Here is a 17,708-nt window from a genome sequence, read left to right as displayed (position 1 = left end):
AACTCTGGAGTTAAATCCCTCGCATTCAGGGCTGACTCCTGAGCGTACGCGAGGGGGCCTATGTGTGCGAATCTACCGAGAAATAAGACTTAAACTAAATACAACTACGGATCGACGCACGTAAGAACCGCACTGAGTGAGAGACACTAAGACCTCAACGTTATTTTACTAAGCACGGGAGGGGGGGGAGGCCGGTGATGACGGCAGGCGCCGCGAGGCCACGCAGCCTATGGCGCCGCCCTTTTCTCTACCTCAGAGAGGCCTTTGCCGCCGCCTCGTTCAAAGCGGACGGGTTTTCTGAGCTCCGCTTTCCTCAACGCGCCGCGCACGGAAGGGGGACGAAGAGATCGAGGCGGAGCGGACAACGTGCGTGTTGGCGGTTGCGCCCTGATTCCTCCTCTTCCCTGGGCTGCTTCTCTTGCCCAGAACCTGCCTGTGTTGTCCGAGGAAGCTCTGGCGAGCGCGGGTGAATCGGAAGCGTTACTCTGTCTGGATGCCATAAACGCGTGTATACATAACACGGGAGTTGGTCTTCCACGCGGCGTGGTTTTTATTTTTTATTTTTTTGTGAGAAGCCGGAGATCTTGGTCTTCCTCTTCCTCTTCGCCTTGAACTGTCAACAGTTTAAAAGGTTAAATAAGGTTCCGTGTCCTTTGTTTTTGCATGGGGCGGGGGGGGGGGAGGCGATTGGCGTGCGAGGGCCTTTATTCTAAGACTAGCATTTCTGAATAAATATTAATAAATTGATAAGATTTACCCAAGGATGATTACTGCTCTCGAGGGAAGTTGAAAATGCCAGGCGCAAAGGGGGTTGTCTTCTTAACCTCACAAACTTTACATGTTATTAGTTAGGTTTATATTCTGCTTTCCGTACAAGGGGGTTGGATAGATAGCAATAGTGCCAACTCCTTTTTCTTTCAGGATCCCTTTTTGCTTTTAAAAACAATATAGGACACCGAAAGAGTTTTTGTTGTTTGGGTTTATGCATTCCAACATAATTGAATTGTAAGGTATTGATGTTAACTTTTAAAGTTTTAAATCTTAGAAAGTTTGGTACCACTTTTCACGTCGTTCCATGAAATACCTATGGAACATGTCTTGCTTATGTGTCTTATTTATTATTTATCTAGTAAGGGCAGATTGGTTGCTGGTGGGAAAAATACAATTTGTTGTCTCTTCCTGTGGATTTACTCGGGTCCTTTAGAAGTATGTCTTAAAAGCCATGTTTCAGTTTAGTACAGGTAATCCTTGACTTACAACCACAATTGAACCCAAAATTTATGTTAAGTGAGACATATTGGAGGTAGTGACCCTTTTGAGACCTGTATGCAACAACATTGCATTTTAATGTATGCCAATTAATGTACATTCAAAGTGTATATTATTCTAAGTCTAAATCTGTTAAGTGAGTGTACTGTTAAGTACATTCAAAGAGTGCAAGTTATTCTAAGTTTAAATCTGTTAAGTGGGTTTTGCTTAACATTTTCTTGCCTCAATTGTTAAGTGAATCACTGCAGTTAAGATAGTAGCATGGTTGTTAAGTGAATCTAGCTTCCCCATTGACTTTGCCTGTAAAAAGGTTGTAAAAGGTGATCACATAATCCCAAAACATTGCAAAAAAAAAAAAAAGAGTCAGTTGCCGAGTGTCTGAAGTTTGATCACCGTGGGGATGCTGCAACAGTCGTATGTGTGAAAAATTGTCATAAATCACTTTTTACAGTTGAACATGTAGCTGTGTTTGCCCTAATTTCATAATCTAATCACTTCATTTCTTTGGCCAATCTTGGGTATTTTTCAGAGATTCCTGAAATTCCTGAACAGATTTTAGTGATTTCTAATCTGTTCTTTTAATAGATTTGGTCAAAATGATGGGCACCTAATTTGATGCAGCTAATAATAGTAGAATTTGGGACTAATTTGCTTAACATTTTAAGTAGAAAAGTTGGGCCATTGATTTAAAGCTCCCCTTGAAAAGCACCAGGAGGCTCCAACTGGTCCAGAATGCGGCCCGCGCGGGTGGTTATGGGCGCAACTCGTTGTGCCCACGTGACACCCCTCCTGCGCGAGCTGCACTGGATCCCAGTGGTCTTCCGGGTGCGATTCAAGGTGTTGGTTACCACCTTTAAAGCGCTCCATGGCATTGGACCTGGATACCTTTGAGACTGTCTTCTGCCATCAGTAGCCTCCCACCGGCCAGTTCACTCCCACAGAGAGGGTCTCCTCAGGGTGCCATCAGCCAAATTATGTCAGCTGGCGACACCCAGGGAGAGGGCCTTCTCTATGGGAGCCCCTGCCCTTTGGAATGAACTGCCCCCAGAAATTCGTAAAATCTCTGATCTCCGTGTGTTTCGCTGTGCCCTCAAAACCATGTTGTTCCGCCAGGCTGGGCTATCAATGTAAATTGGTTTTAAATGGGATTTTAAATTTGGGATTTTACAAATTGGGCCTATTATTTCATAATTTTAATTATTTTTAAATTTTGTCTGTCTTTGTGTTTTTAATTAGGCTGTACACCGCCCTGAGTCCTTCGGGAGAAGGGCGGTATAGAAATAAAATAAAATAAAATAATAAAATAAAATAAAATAAAATAAAATAAAATAAAATAAAATAAAATAAAATAATAAAATAATAAAATAAAATAAAATAAAATAAAATAAAATAAAATAAAATAAATAATAAAGCTACACGCAGATTTTCCAGCAATATCCACAAACAACTTATTGAGATACTCTGCATATCTTCTCCAACCAGCTAGATATCTCAATGTTATTCTTAGCCAGATTCAGTGCCCAACAGCTGTTACTGAAGGAAGATACCCCAAAAAATCCCCTTCCATCAGAGACAGTGTTCATGTGGCGGAAGAATAATTGAACTGATGGAACATGTTATTTTGTATTGCCCTTTGTCTGCAGGTGTTGATCCCGAATTATTTCCATTCTCTACTAAATATCCTGGTCATTCAGGTTTCTTTTATCTCAAGATGTTATTTTTGGATCAATCTAATATTATTTCCCTGACCAAGTACTGTTTTATAATCTGCAATGTATTAACTCTAATATTTTTTAGATATTTATTTTTCCTTTTATCTTAATTGTGACTCTTGTGTTTTATTTGCTGGCCTATGACATAATAAAGACTGCTTAGATTTGATAGAAAGCTCACAATGAAAGTATATTGAATATGAATTAAAATTAAAATTCTAGCTAAGTGTAAATTTCATTACAGGTAATCCTCCCTTACAAACACTCATTCAGCGACCATTTATAGTTGCCATAGCCTAAATGAGTGATACTTATAACTGGTCCTCAAAGTTCTGGCCATTACACCACTCCCACTGTGACATGATTCAGGCACTTGGCAACCAACTTGCACTTGTGACAGTTGCAGTACCCTGAAGTTACATTATTGCTATTTGCAATATTCTGCCCTAGCTTTACATAAGTAAAGCCAAAGTCAGTGAGCAAATGGAAACTGGGGGGAGCGGGGCAGCGCCAGCTCCCTCCTCAGACTACTCTTCGCTCACATGGCATTGCACCTTCCTTCTAACCTCCCTTCGGTCCTTACCTGGAACTGCTTCCCATTTAACCACTTACCCGTATATACTCGAGCATAAGCCGACCCGAATATAAGCCGAGGCACCTAATTTTACCACAAAAAACTGAGAAAACTTATTGACTCGAGTATAAGCCTAGGGTGGGAAATGCCACAGCTACTAGTAAATTTCAAAATAAAAATAGATACCAATAAAATTACATTAATTGAGGCATCAGTAGGTTAAATGTAAACTAGCTCTGTAAGTGCATAGTGTAAACTACACTATAACTAAATTACACAAGAGAATGTAGTATATATACCAAAAATAATTCAATAACAATTTAATCTGATACATTGGGTTAAGTGATGTAGGGCTTGATCTAATTTCAGGCAAGCTCAAGCCTCTGTTAAGAGATACCTGCATTCTCTCTCTTTCTCCCTTCCATTTTCTTTTCTTTTTTTTCCTCTTTCTTTGTCTCTTTCTTTCTTTCCTCTCTCCCTCTCCCTCTCTCTCTCTCTCTCTCTCTCTCTCTCTCTCTCTCTTTCTTTCTTTCTTCCTCCATTTCTCCTTTCTCTGAAGAACCCCAGAAGGTCTTTGGTAGGAGGAAGAAAAGCCAGACATTTCGAAACGTTTTGTAGCTTACCCTGAGCAAGGATAGTTAGTGCAGGCACTTACAATAAGCTCTCAACTCAAGTTCAGTGAATTTAGGGATCCCCAAACAGTGAGGATGAAGTGAGAATAAAAGGGTTTACCCATCCCTCCCTCCCTCCCCACCCTCTTTCTTTCTTTCTTTCTTTCTTCCTTCCTTCCTTCCTTCCTTCCTTCCTTCCTTCCTTCCTTCCTTCCTTCCTTCCTTCCTCTCTCTCTCTCTCTCTCTCTCTCTCTCTCTCTCTCTCTTTCTTTCTTTCTTTCTTTCTTTCTTTCTTTCTTTCTTTCTTTCTTTCTCCCTACCTTCCTCCTTCTCATCTGGCATTCTTAGAGCTCCACTATTGATTAGCTTAGCCTGAGCAAGGATAGCTAGCAGCCAGCCTATTACAATAAGCTCTCAACTCAAGCTGAGTGCACGTGGGGATGTCCCTAAACAGTGAGGATTTCTTTGTTTCTTCTCCCTTGAAGCCTCCCCCCAGCCCATTTTTGCTTCTAGGGGGCTGCAGGGAGTCTTGCTAGGCACCCCCCACGCCCCATTTTGGCCTTAGCAAGCCTCCCTGCAGCCCCTGGAAGCCAAAACGGGGCATGAGGGGGGGACGCTGCACCCTCCCATGCCCCATTTTGGCCTTAGCAAGCCTCCCTGCAGCCCCTGGAAGCCAAAACGGGTTGCAGGAAAAAAGGCATTTTTTCCTCACTCGAGTATAAACCAAGGGGGGCTTTTTTCAGCATAACAAATGTGCTGAAAAACTCACCTTATACTCGAGTATATACTTGGTATATATCTTGGGATTATAGTGGTAATCGTGATTGTCATCACAAAATGATGCTGTCATGTGATATTACACTTTAAAAATTCATCACTTAGCAACAGCAATCCCAATCCCAGTTGCCATCATAAACCGAGGACTACCTAAACTACAAATTAGTTGTTGGATTATTTTCATTCAATACTACTAGCCAGGCTAAATAAGATAATTATCTTTCTTACATAAATAATGTTCTAAAGACAATCACTGTCTTTAGAAAAAAAAATACAGCTTTCCATTTTGATATAAAGTTTGATTTATAAGAGTGCATTCTTGCATTTACAAAAACAGGAATTATGGTATATTTTGAGTCTACTCCATTCGTATGTTCCATGTTAGGAACAGAATGACAATACTGTTCAAAATAGTACAAATTAACCTATGGATCCTTTTTTATGAATAATTGCAATGGGAACAAAAATAACTTTGATTTTTCAAATAATAGGTCATTATGGTCATAATCATAGAATAAATGTTAATTTTATGTTTGCAGGATAAAGTGCAGTTGCTTTTAATTAAAAATGCCTAATGCTAAAAGCAAATCTCGGCATAGACACAAAGTTAGTCAAGAAACTGGTCGGCGTGAATTAGTCTCCAGATCCTTGCAAAGTGCTCAACATTGTCTCGAGAATCAGGACTTTGGAACTGCATATGCTCACTATCTCTTGGTATTAAACATAGCTCCTGAATTTAAAAATGATGTTAAGGTGAGATATTTTCTGCTTATTTTCCCCCTATCCTAAATAAATATGTGATCCACATGAATACCATACTGGCCATTGTGTGTAATTTATTTATTTATTAGAAAATTTATATAGCCACCTATACAGTTGCTTGTAAAAGACCTGCTGTCAAAAACAAGCTTTCAGGGCCTTATGAAATTAGTGTCAAAGTGGAAGCCAATCTAATTTCTGAAGGGATATTCCAAAGGAGAGGGAGCCACCACAGAGAAGGCCTTTCTTCTGGGTCCCATCAGATGTACATCCTTAGGGGACGGGACCTTCAACACTTTTTGCCTCCCTGCTTTAGTGGGTTGGGTGGATGTGACCAGCAAGACCAGTCCCTCAGGTAACCTGGTCCCAAACAATGAAGGGCTTTAAAGACAAACATCACCTTGAATTGCACCTGGATGCAAATTGGCAACCAGTGCAGCTCCGTAGGAGAGGTGACACATGCACATCGAAATCTGAATAAAACCATGTGGGCCACTGCATTTTGAACCATCTGGAACTTCTGGATACTTTTCAAGGATAGCCCCATGTAGAATGCATTGCAATAGTCAAGACAGGAGTTGACTAGGGCATGAGTGACCATGTGGGATTTTCAGTCCAGGAAAGGGCATAATTGGCACACAACCCACAGTTGCACATTCATTTACTTACTTATTTACTTACTTGCTTACTTACTTACTTACTTACTTACTTACTTACTTGATATATTACATAATAAATATCTAAATTTATGAACATTTTTTGGTTTTTTTAGGAAACATTTCAATTTACCCTTTTTAAATGGGCAGAAGAACTGGATTCTCTTGCACGAATTCAAGATTTATTTGATTGCTATGAGCATGCCCTGGAATTATATCCTAATGATGAAGTCATATACAACAGTATGGGGGAACATCTTTTCAGGTGTAAAGTTATACTTAATTAGTCATAATTTTACTAAATATTCTAATGCACATAAAGCTTTTGAGTCAGGGAGCTTCAGTTTAAATATATTACAAAGTTATTAACTGAATATGCATTCTTAATTTTACATGTGTAGGTACTTACTTTACAATCATTTGAGTCTGGCAGTTTCTCTTTTGTCTGTTAGCTCAGACTCATTAGAGCAAACTTTAAATGCAAAGGTATCGTTAATTATAATTTCTAGACTGCTGCTTGGTGTCCATAGTTTTTTATGTTTAATTTTAAGATTCATCCTCATGAACATTTTGTGCATAGGAATCTTCTATTTTTCCCAGGTTAATTTCCACAATGGAAATGAATAACTCTGTATCTCAGTAGTTTGTTATCAATTCAAGCTTATTGAGATAATTTATCATATAGCAAGCCCTTGCTTAAGAAGCATAACTGGGACTGGCAACTGGTTACCAAGGAACATTTCATGTTAACATACCAAGTTAACATAATTAAGTGAGTCATCACATCACTGTGATAGAGCTTCAATCTCACTTCTGCGGTCATTAAGTGAGTCACCATGTTCATTAAGCAAAATATAATGTGATTACAACTTGGATTTTATTGTTGGTTTCTCCATTGCCTTTCCTTTTCGGAAGCTGACTGTGAAGCACAAACAGCGATCATAGGACCGCAAGATGCTGCAGTGCTCATCAGCAGCTTCTGGTTACAAAGCACCCAGATCTTGGGTCATGTGACTACAGGGGACACTGTGATAGTCATAAGTGCAAGGGCTAGTAATAAATTTACTTTTTCAGCACAGTTATGACATCAAACAATCGCTAAACAGGGCAGTCATTAAGTAAGGACTACCTGTGAACACTCTTAGATTTATTTACAGAGTACATGTGTCATTTGTTTATTTCCAACAGTAAACCATAATTACCTGCACTTTTCTATAATTTAAACTGCTTTATGTCTTCATATGACGAATATAGATTTTTCTCAGCTTTCTGTTGTTCCAAAAATTAAACATTTATGCTTTTATTGATTGTGTAATTTTTTTTCTGTTAGGTTGGGCTTCAGAGATGAAGCAGCTGCATATTTTCATAAAGCTGTAAAGTTAAACCCTGACTTTCCTGATGCAAAGGAGAACTTTTATCGGGTTGCCAACTGGGTGGTAGAACGGTGGCATTTCATTATGCTTAATGATTACAGTAGAAACTTGCTATATCAAAAAGCAATCCAGAAAGCAGTTCATTCGGGATATAGAAGTGTACTTGATATTGGAACAGGAACGGGAATTCTCAGGTTTGTTGAAACTTCATGATACAAATATTGTCATGTTTATTTCAATGACCCAAGTTCAATTTAAAAAAATTGCCAAATGGTACTCACATGGCATATTATTAGAATACTTCCAAACAGATGTTAAGAGGCTTCAACTATTACAGCCTTACAACCTTTGAGTCAGGATTGAATACATTGTTTCTTTACAATTTTTTAGCTGTCCTGGCATTCCCATCTGTTACAAAGTTTGACAGTCTATCTCCATAGCAAATTAAGTTGGGGAGGCTACAACTAAACAAGACCCATCATCATCATCATCCTGGTTTTATTTTGGTTTAAAATGGTGTTTGATACAACTGTCTTTTTTCTTGTTTTAAAAAGTTTAAGAAATTAATGACATACATTATTTCTTATTACCTGAACCTTATGCCCACGCCCGGATTTTTAAAAATAAGTATCAAATATTTTATACAGAAATTACATTAAAGTTAAATTATTAGTATTTTGTCTAACGAAAAACTTACTAAAAAAATCTATCAAATATCTTCTGATTTTTCAGTATGCTTGCTAAAAAGTCTGGAGCATCTCCTGTCTATGCTTGTGAATTGTCAAAGACCATGTATGAATTGGCTTGTGAAGTGCTAGCTGCAAACAATTTGGATGGAGAAATCAAACTTCTTCACATGAAATCCTTTGATATAGAAATTCCAAAGCACATACCTGAAAGGTTATATCTTATATTTTGTTCTGTTATTTTGAATTAAAGTAATATTGTATTCATTGCTAACATTATGAATAATATTATTCATATTCTCCAAAATAGCAAGAGCAAATATTGTATAAAGTGTTATCTTTCTATTGAAATTGATTTTTTTAAGTTTCAATCTTTTACTGATTTTATTGTAAATAATGTAATAGCATTGTATTATGCAGCCAAAGTAAATATACTTTGTAAAGTAAATATATTTACTCAATAGGTAGTATACTGAATTCACAATCATTTATTTTGAATTTAGTGGCTAAAGACGAGTTTAAATAAAATTATATTATGTAAAATCCAAAGTAAAAAAGATACCAAATACACTGTTTTCACCTTGCCTCCAATTTCAAACATCTTCTGCTGTTTTGGTACTTTATATTAAAATACTAAGATCAAATACATAAAAAGTAAAGAGACATATTTTATTGAAGAAGCTCACTTGCAAGATGATCACAACTCAGTTATCTAAGAAAGGACTGTTAATTTCAAATTATTGAATTTAAGCTTTAACATTTTTAAGGCTTCTTGTTATAACTATATTTTTATATTTAATAGAGTTTCCCTTGTTATCACCGAAACAGTAGATTCTGGATTATTTGGTGAGGGAATTGTAGAAAGCTTGATTCATGCTTGGGAACACTTACTTTTACCACCAGAGGTTAGTATCTTAGTATCTTAACTATCTATGCCCTGTTAGAAAAGATACTTTATTTTTATATTATAAAGTTCATAAAGTCTTATGCCTGGTCAAAAATTTTGTTAATCTGAAAAGTTGCTTTTGGGCATTTTTGCACTCTAAGCTAAAATATGAGTATTGTTTCTTAATACATGAACAGTAAATAAATCTTGTTACACCATTTTTAATCTATTTTACAGCCTAAGGATGGTAGAGATGATTCTAAAAACTATGGTAAAGTTATTCCAGCAGGAGCTACTATGTGGGGCATGGCAGTGGAATGCAAAGAGATACGCAGACATCATAGGTATAATTTTTACTGTTGGAAAAAAAAATCTTTAATCTTTAGACAAAAAACAAAAAATGCCTTACTTTTAAATAATGTAATTGGTTTACAATATATTAAGGGGTACAAGTTACAAATTATGCTACTTTAAAACAATGAGTGGAAAATGGAAGGCTAAGAAAAATGGTCTGTTTAAGCTCCAGTTGAGTACTGTATACTCCTACAAATCATGATTAGATTTGCACAAGATTGTAATCCTATCCTATCCTAGAGAGATAGATTTACTGTGAATAAAATTGGAAATGATATGTTCCTTTTTCTCCCAATTTCTGGAATCCACTCCCACCAGCTATATTTAAGTAAAGCTAACCTAAATCAGATTTCTTTAATAAACAACAGGCTTGAGGGAAAAAAGATATTTAATCCTTAACTGTAAACATGATCTTCCCTGAAAGTCCAAACAGCAATATTAATCTCCAGCTTTTCAGCTATCAAAACTTCCAAATGAGACTTTTGGTTAGACTGCAATACTGCAGGCTATTTCAGCCAACTGCTAGCTGCAGTTCAGCAGTTCAAATCTCACCAGGCTCAATGTTGATTCAGGCTTCCATCCTTCCGAGGTTGGTAAAATGAGGACTCAGATTGTTGGGGGCAATATGCTGACTCTGTAAAACTCTTAAAGAGGGCTGTAAAAGCCCTTTGAAGTGGTATATAAGTCTAAGTGATATTGCTATTTAATATGCAAAACACCATACCTAATTGAAGAATAAATTATTTATAAAATAATATTATGAATATGAATATGAATATTAATATTATGAAAAGAAAGTATGCTTGAATTTGTCTTATCAACTCTAAACTTTTATCATTTCCTTTTTTCAGAGTGGAGGTAAAAGAAATTGCTGGTGTCTGTTTGCCAGAAACACTGAAGTTTTGCAGTCCAACGTCTGCTTCTCTAAAGCCCAGTGAAACCCTTGAACCTTACACTACTGAAAAACTCAGCAGAATACCTGGTGGTTATAAAGCTCTTACAGAAGTTTTTCAAGTTTTGACAGTCAATTTTAATAATTTGCAGGTAATTTACTGGCACAAGAAAAGACTTATAATTACTAGTTTTATTGTAGAATTGAAAAGTGAATTTCATTAGGATGATACATTTATTCCATACAATCATTTATTCCATACAATATTTTAATGTTTATCCAAATGTCAAATTTGGATATTAAATATTTATTAGTAGCATTGTATGCATGTTTTAGATGCATGACTAATAGATAAAATTTTACTGACTGTTACCCAATTCTGTCCTAATCTTGTAGAATCTATTTGTCAGCTATCACAATAGCATTTTTTGTGCATGCAACTACTGTTACCTCTTGATATTAATATGTATGAATGACATTAATAATGTTCAAACAAAAGAAATACTTACTTAAGTCTCTTATATTTAAGGCAAAATTTAATCAAAGTAAAATTGTGGAATAAAAATGTAACCTTAGTCAACAATATAACTTGGGCATAGAGAAATAGGGAGGTGTAAACACCTAAAAAATAAAGTAATGGAAAATTGGTACAGGTCATTGTATATTAGAAAAAAAAATAATTTGAAAGCTCAAACAATTGTACCGAGTCATTTATTTCTTTGAAGGAAAAAAAATTCTGTAAAGTAACTATAATCTTTACATGTAGTATGAGCCAATAATCAGCCTTAAAAGAGGATGAATGTTTTCTCTATCATAAGCAAGGTTCTTATTCTTAGTCATAAAGGCAACATCATAATATGTAACTCTTCTATACAGTTAATTCTTTGAAGCAATATGTTTAAATGGGAATCATAATGGTTTGCATCAGTAGATCCACCTACACCTAACCTGACATCTAAGATTAATAAAAGGAGTAAAGCAGAACACTTCAGCTTAGGCAGTTAAAGTTGTCTAAAAGCTATAATACAATGATTCATAGTATGTTCTGCTTTGAGTGCTAAATTTTTAATATTAGGTGTTTGATTTTTTTTTTGTTTTACAAAAAAAACAATTTTTTGTTTTTTTGTTCTCTTTCTCTGCTTTAATTAGATCTTATGAGAAATATTTCAGCATCTTAGAAGTACAGTTCATAAGTCTTACTACAATTAGGTGTGTTTTTTCCCCCGACCCTGGTTGAAGACAGCCAAATATTGGCATATGCAAATTATATTTGGGAACCCAGGAATTATTGTTTAGTCAACATAGTCAGTCAATAATATAGTCAGTCAGTATTGTTGTCACTGAGTTGTTGTAGCCTTCTTCACCAGTTGAAACATCTTTAATCTAGTAGCACAATTCTTAGGTTGTGCAGGATTCTCAGATCAATATATTTGTTTTGTTTGTAGACATTCAGTTGGATATGATGTTCTACAAAGAAATAAAAGTAACATTTTCTGATGTCTCCATATCATATCTGTTGTTTTTTGTGGAACAACACAGAAATATTAAACTGCTATCTTCTTAGGGAATATTCCTTTGACTTTACAGTCCAGCCTACAGCTTTAGTTTTTCTTAGTGGTCATAAACAAATTCAACCCGGCAAAACTTTCCAAAATCAGCCAAGGTTGATTAGAGACTACTATATAGCTGCACTCTAGGTATGATAGCTGTGTACTCCTTGGGAAAATCTGGATCATATTCTATATGGCAGTTGTATCTACTACAATATTAAGAATGTGAATAAGAATTGTTTACATTTCTTTTAATATTATTTCATTATATATTGTACTTGACCTATTACTATTTACTTTTTTTGTAATAAATTCTATATTTATGAAGTTTTTAAAAGCAAATATTTAATAAAGTATTCTTTGGGGTAGAAAGTGATTAACAAGGATCTGTAATTTACCATCATGTTTTCCTTTTATACTTGACCAGGAGCTAAAAAGTTTGTCCACTAATAAGCCATCCAAAATGAATATACCCATTATTAAAGATGGAATACTAGATGCTGTTGTAGTCTGGTTTACACTGCACCTTGATGATGAATTTACTCTTTCTACAAGTCCAAATGTGGATACCTGCTGGGAGCAAGCAGTCTATCCTGTACAAGGTCTCCTTGGTATGTCTTTCATTTGGTTTTGTTAAAACCAAAAGTGAATTTTCTCTTTTATGGTTAAAATGGAGAAAAATGAAATTAATCATATAAATTATAGATAAAATGTCATTTGATTACATGAACTTATAAAAATAAAGATAGTGTTAAAGAATTTGGAATGACTAAAAGATAGATTTCCCTTTTCTCAATGTTCTTTACTTCTAACTCAATCTTGTATGTAGCTGGAACTTTATAATTTCCATGTCTGACTTCGAACATCACTACAAATTACACAGTTTGATGGATTATTACTAAGTACACTATTGTTTATAAATAACTAATTTGGGCTCAATATTATATAAATATACTCAAGCAATGGCTAAAATAAAATATTCGCATAGTGTAAATCTGTTTACTGAAAGCTGCTTGGCATGAGTTGTTGAACTTCATTAAGGTATACAGATGAATTATATTCTCCAACAAATGGAAGACAATTCTTTCAATATTAAATATTTTACAAAATATACTTGAATAGCATTAGTTTGTATTTCAATTGTCATTCCTTTATGGTTTACAGATCATTCTGTGAAATCCAGAGATTGTGTTGCAATGGAAATATGCTGCCAGGACTGCTATCTAAGGATTCAAAGAATTTCCGTTAAGACTTCAGGATATGAAATGGATGTTGAAAGAAACTTGAGGGAGAAGAACAGCGAAGCTGAACTCTGCAGTGCTCTAGCCAGTCTTCAGACAGCAAGCACACTGGAAAATGTCTGCCAAGAATGTATGCTAGAATCCACTGAAATTGCTTTATTAAATAATCTGCAGTATCATGAATGCTTTAAAATTGCAATAGGAAAAGTGTTGTCATCATTCAGCCGCCATGAAGAGTCACAATTAATGGATGTGGTTGGTCACCATCATGAGTTTGAAAAGAACCAAAGCGAAAATTCTGTAACTGTTGATCCACTCTATATATTGGATGTATCAGAAGGCTTTTCAATTTTGCCAGTAATTGCAGGTAAATTTGGGGCAGTTAAAGCATACAGCTCAGTTGAAAAAGAACACCACCAAGTAGCTCTCAGTTTGATTTCAGAAGCCAACCAATTTCCCAGAGAAACATTAGAGTTTTGGCTTAGTCATCTACAAGATGAAAACAAGGTACTACAAAGACCTAAGTCTGACAAACTATGGAGTATTATAATTCTGGATGTCATAGAAACTTCTGGTTTAATTCAGCAAGATGTGATGGAAAAAGCTGCAATATCTAGGTAATATAAGAAACGAGTTTTTTGGATTTTATTGCACCACTGTTATATGACAAATATAATTTGTAATTTATTAAAACTATACTTATCAATAGGTTTGTATTTGATTACATTTTACAATATAGAGGCTAAATCCATCACACTCTGGTCAGCTTATAGATTTAAAACCAAGAAATAGTATTAAAGGAACAAAGATCTTAGTTGTCTGGGGAAAAAATGTTCATAGCAAATAAAAACCCTGCAGAGGCTTAACATCCAACATTTCCCAAGGCCTGGGAGAATAGCTAGGTTTTCAGCACCTTTTAGAAATTTACTGCATCACTGGGGTGGAAGACATACATCTAGCTATTCCCAAAGACAGATGCTGTAACAAAACACTTCCTAAGCACCACTAAATGATGCTGTTTAATCAAAGAGACCTGAGACATGCCCATCCTGTATAGTTTTACATTTTTAAACTAATGATTTTGCTGTTGTTTTTTTCAACATTGCAGAATTACATGGCTACATCTGAATCAAAAGTTGGGTTTTTAAGTCCCGGTCAATGCATTTTGCTTAACTCATGCTACATATTTTCACCTAAATTAACCTGTCAGATCCTGTGGTGTTTTGGGTTTTTATATTAATATATTTATGTTTTTAGTTTATATAGTTTAGTTTAATTTTTTTTTTATGAGCTGCCCAGAATTACCTTGAAATAAGATAGGCGACCTATAAATTTTATAAATAAATAAAATCTGAGAATTTGTCTTCAGTATAACAATTAAGCTGACATTTTTACACATTAAAAAATATACTTTTACCAATCTTCTGTTTCAGTATCATAATTAAAATTTAGAAATATAAAAGAAATGAATATGCAGATGCTATTATTAAACAACTGAAAAGTTTAAATATTTATTAGACTCACTTCGCATTTTTATATTTAGGTGTCTGCTTCATTCTGGAGGAAAGATATTCCCAGACCATGTGAAAATATATGGAATGCTTGTAGAATCTAATTTATTATTACTTGAATCTGCTGTTCAAGGGATAGATCCCACACTTGGTTTCAACATAGCACCTTTTATCAACCAATTCAAGGTTTGAAACAATTTACATTTTCTATATTCAGATAGTCCTTCAAATATTGAGAAATCAGGAAAAAGTCCAAGTTTTAAAGACAAATCAATTGTGTGTTATCCAGAATTTAAAAAGCTGCTTATTGAAAAATAAGAAAATAGATTAAAGAAAATAATGAAGACCTAATCATGTATATATGAAAAGTCTTCAAATGTTTTGTTAAGCAGAGTCTTCAAGCATACAATGATAAAATAATGCAACAGAAGTACAATTTATGAGAAGCTGATGGAAATATGGTTGGTTTCACTAGTTTGGAATTTTTTTTTTTTCCCAAAATAAAACTGGCTACCTGTTTCCATCTCCTGTTGGTAACTAATGTTGTTCACTTTTTTAGCAATATATATTTCTACTGTTCCATACATTTCTGTCATTAGAACTTGATTGACTTTAATTTTGTAAAACTCTTTTGTACTATTTTAATTGTAATAGCTTGGAATTCTGAATTCTGTCAATAAAGTAGTACAATTCACAATTATTTTGCAACTATCAGTATGGTAAATTGGCACAGGGACATATTTACATAGTATAGATGTAACACCAACAGTTTTAACCACATAAAGTCTTAAGACTCAGAAATATGTATGAATGTCAGGATGGAACATAGAATCTTAAAACTTTCTGTTTCAGGTGCCTATCCGCATTTTTTTGGATCTCTCCACACTCCCATATATACCTTTAAGCAACTCAATAGAACTTCTGCAAGTGGATCTCATGAATCCTTACTTGAATAACAGTAGTGAAGTTGAGGTAAGTCTCCAAAATAGAAATTAATTGATGTTCAACTTCTCAATTACTTCTTCACAAATTCTCATTTTTGAGAAATAGAAGCTTGCAGGCATATGGCATATTTTCTGTGTTCTGTCCCTAGTTTAACTGCCATTGCTTATGTGAAGATCTATTAAGCTGCTTTTTTTCTAAGCAGAAAGCAACACTGCAGAATAGGTTTCCAAAAATGTATACAGCTTGATTGCTTCCATTGTTGCTTATTTAGTCTCAAATTTATATAGCTGCCCATCTCACAAATCAAGTGACTCAACAAAGCAAGCAACAATATTAAAAAATAGTAGTTTCAGTGTAACTATTAAAAACATTAAAAAAATATAAAACACAACAAAAATGGGCTGAGATGTTGATAATAGAACCATCTCATTAGTTTGCCAATATTAATTTGCAGTTTACTTAGATCAGACTTATGCAAAGTGCGTATATTTGCAGAAAAAAATCATTTTAGAAAAAGCAGCTTTTAGATTGAGTCCAACCCAGTGGTGAAATCTGAACTGGTTTGCTACCGGTTCGCTGGCCGCGCTGTAAAGAACCAGTAGTAAAAAAAATGTTTAAAAAGTAAAAAAAAAAAAAAAAAGGTGTGACGATTGCATGTCGCTCAGCTGATCGTCGGAACTTTACATTTTTTTTACTACCAGTTCAGTGAACCAGTAGCATTTTTTACTACTGGTTTGGGTGAACTGGCCTGAACCGGTAGCATTTCACCACTGGTCCAACCTCTTTCTCAATGCTGGAATCCAAATTAAAATAGTCCAGATAGCTAGCTTACTAGTCTCTATTTGAATGTATCCAATAGAATTTTACCATTTGTCTGAGTGAATGAGTTGAACTGGCCATATTGTTAGCCCTCAAAGTTTAGCATGGCCAACTGCATTAGTTCATGGGATTTAGTTCTAGTTCCCTAATAATCTACATTATTCTTCTATGAATAAGTTCTAGTTCTCTGAATTGTTCTCAAACCAGGGACACAATATTTGATATGGGTTTGACCTTAATAAATTAGAGTAAAATTATTACTTCTAATGATTTGGAAGTGATACCTTTATTTATACAGCCTAAAATTGTACTGTCTGCCTCATAGTCAGTTTGCAATCAACTATTATGCCAAAATATTTTTTCAATAATTAAGTCAGTCATCCATCATCCTGTGCCTGTTTATATTTGTTTTCCCAGAACTTTCTGCTTGTTTCAGCTGACTTTCATTCTGTTAATTTCAGCTCATTTTTCTAAATACATCAAGATTGTTTTGAATTCCTTATTCTAGGGTATTATTCGTCACACCCAATTCAATAAGTGTTTTCTCCACCTTTTTATACAAAATCATTAATGAAATTTGGATCTTATATTTCCTCCTTCAGAAGCATTTGTAACAAGTCATAAAAATGGCAAAATGACATGCAGGTGTGCACGTTATATACTTCCCTTAGAGAAATATTTTCATTTAATTTTATCAAAACAAAAACAGTTTACTGCTGAACAGTAATTTCACACATATTAATTTTATAGGTGGAGATTTGTAAATCGGGTCAAGTGACTGGTATTCCATTTTGGTATCATGTATATCTGGATAATGATATTGTTTTGGATACATCAAGCAAGTCATCTCACTGGAAACAAGCTGCCATTGTGCTTGATAAACCCATTCAGGTTCAAGAAGGAGAAAAGCTTATTCTAAGTATTCAGTATTATAAAAGCAACATCAATGTAGTAGTAAAACAGTAAGATACAGCTTTTCTTAATTAGGTTTGAATGTCTACATTCCAAATTTATGTTCTATAATTTAGTAATAACCTTGGTAAAATACGATACTTGTTCAATTTGCAAAAGAAGTTAATCTGAATAGAACATT

General features: G+C 34.8%; 1 protein-coding gene across 1 annotated transcript; it reads left to right on the top strand.

Annotated features, from left to right (window-relative positions):
• The first annotated feature begins 339 nt into the window (after nucleotides 1–339).
• On the top strand, nucleotides 340–17,581 carry PRMT9 (protein arginine methyltransferase 9). Its single transcript, XM_070948457.1, has 13 exons — nucleotides 340–366; nucleotides 5,483–5,696; nucleotides 6,475–6,623; nucleotides 7,689–7,925; nucleotides 8,464–8,631; nucleotides 9,220–9,322; nucleotides 9,541–9,647; nucleotides 10,509–10,701; nucleotides 12,527–12,710; nucleotides 13,264–13,957; nucleotides 14,884–15,037; nucleotides 15,704–15,823; nucleotides 17,366–17,581. Exons 2-13 carry the CDS (start codon nucleotides 5,511–5,513, stop codon nucleotides 17,579–17,581), a joined length of 2,511 nt encoding a protein of 836 aa, XP_070804558.1. The 5' UTR covers nucleotides 340–366; nucleotides 5,483–5,510.
• Nucleotides 17,582–17,708: the final 127 nt, after the last annotated feature.

Source organism: Pituophis catenifer, unplaced genomic scaffold (assembly GCF_029215685.1).
Source record: "Pituophis catenifer annectens isolate HBS135680 unplaced genomic scaffold, rPitCat1.0.hap2 SCAF_8, whole genome shotgun sequence".
Taxonomy (NCBI): Eukaryota; Metazoa; Chordata; class Lepidosauria; order Squamata; family Colubridae; genus Pituophis; species Pituophis catenifer.
This window is presented reverse-complemented; position numbering and strand designations above follow the sequence as displayed.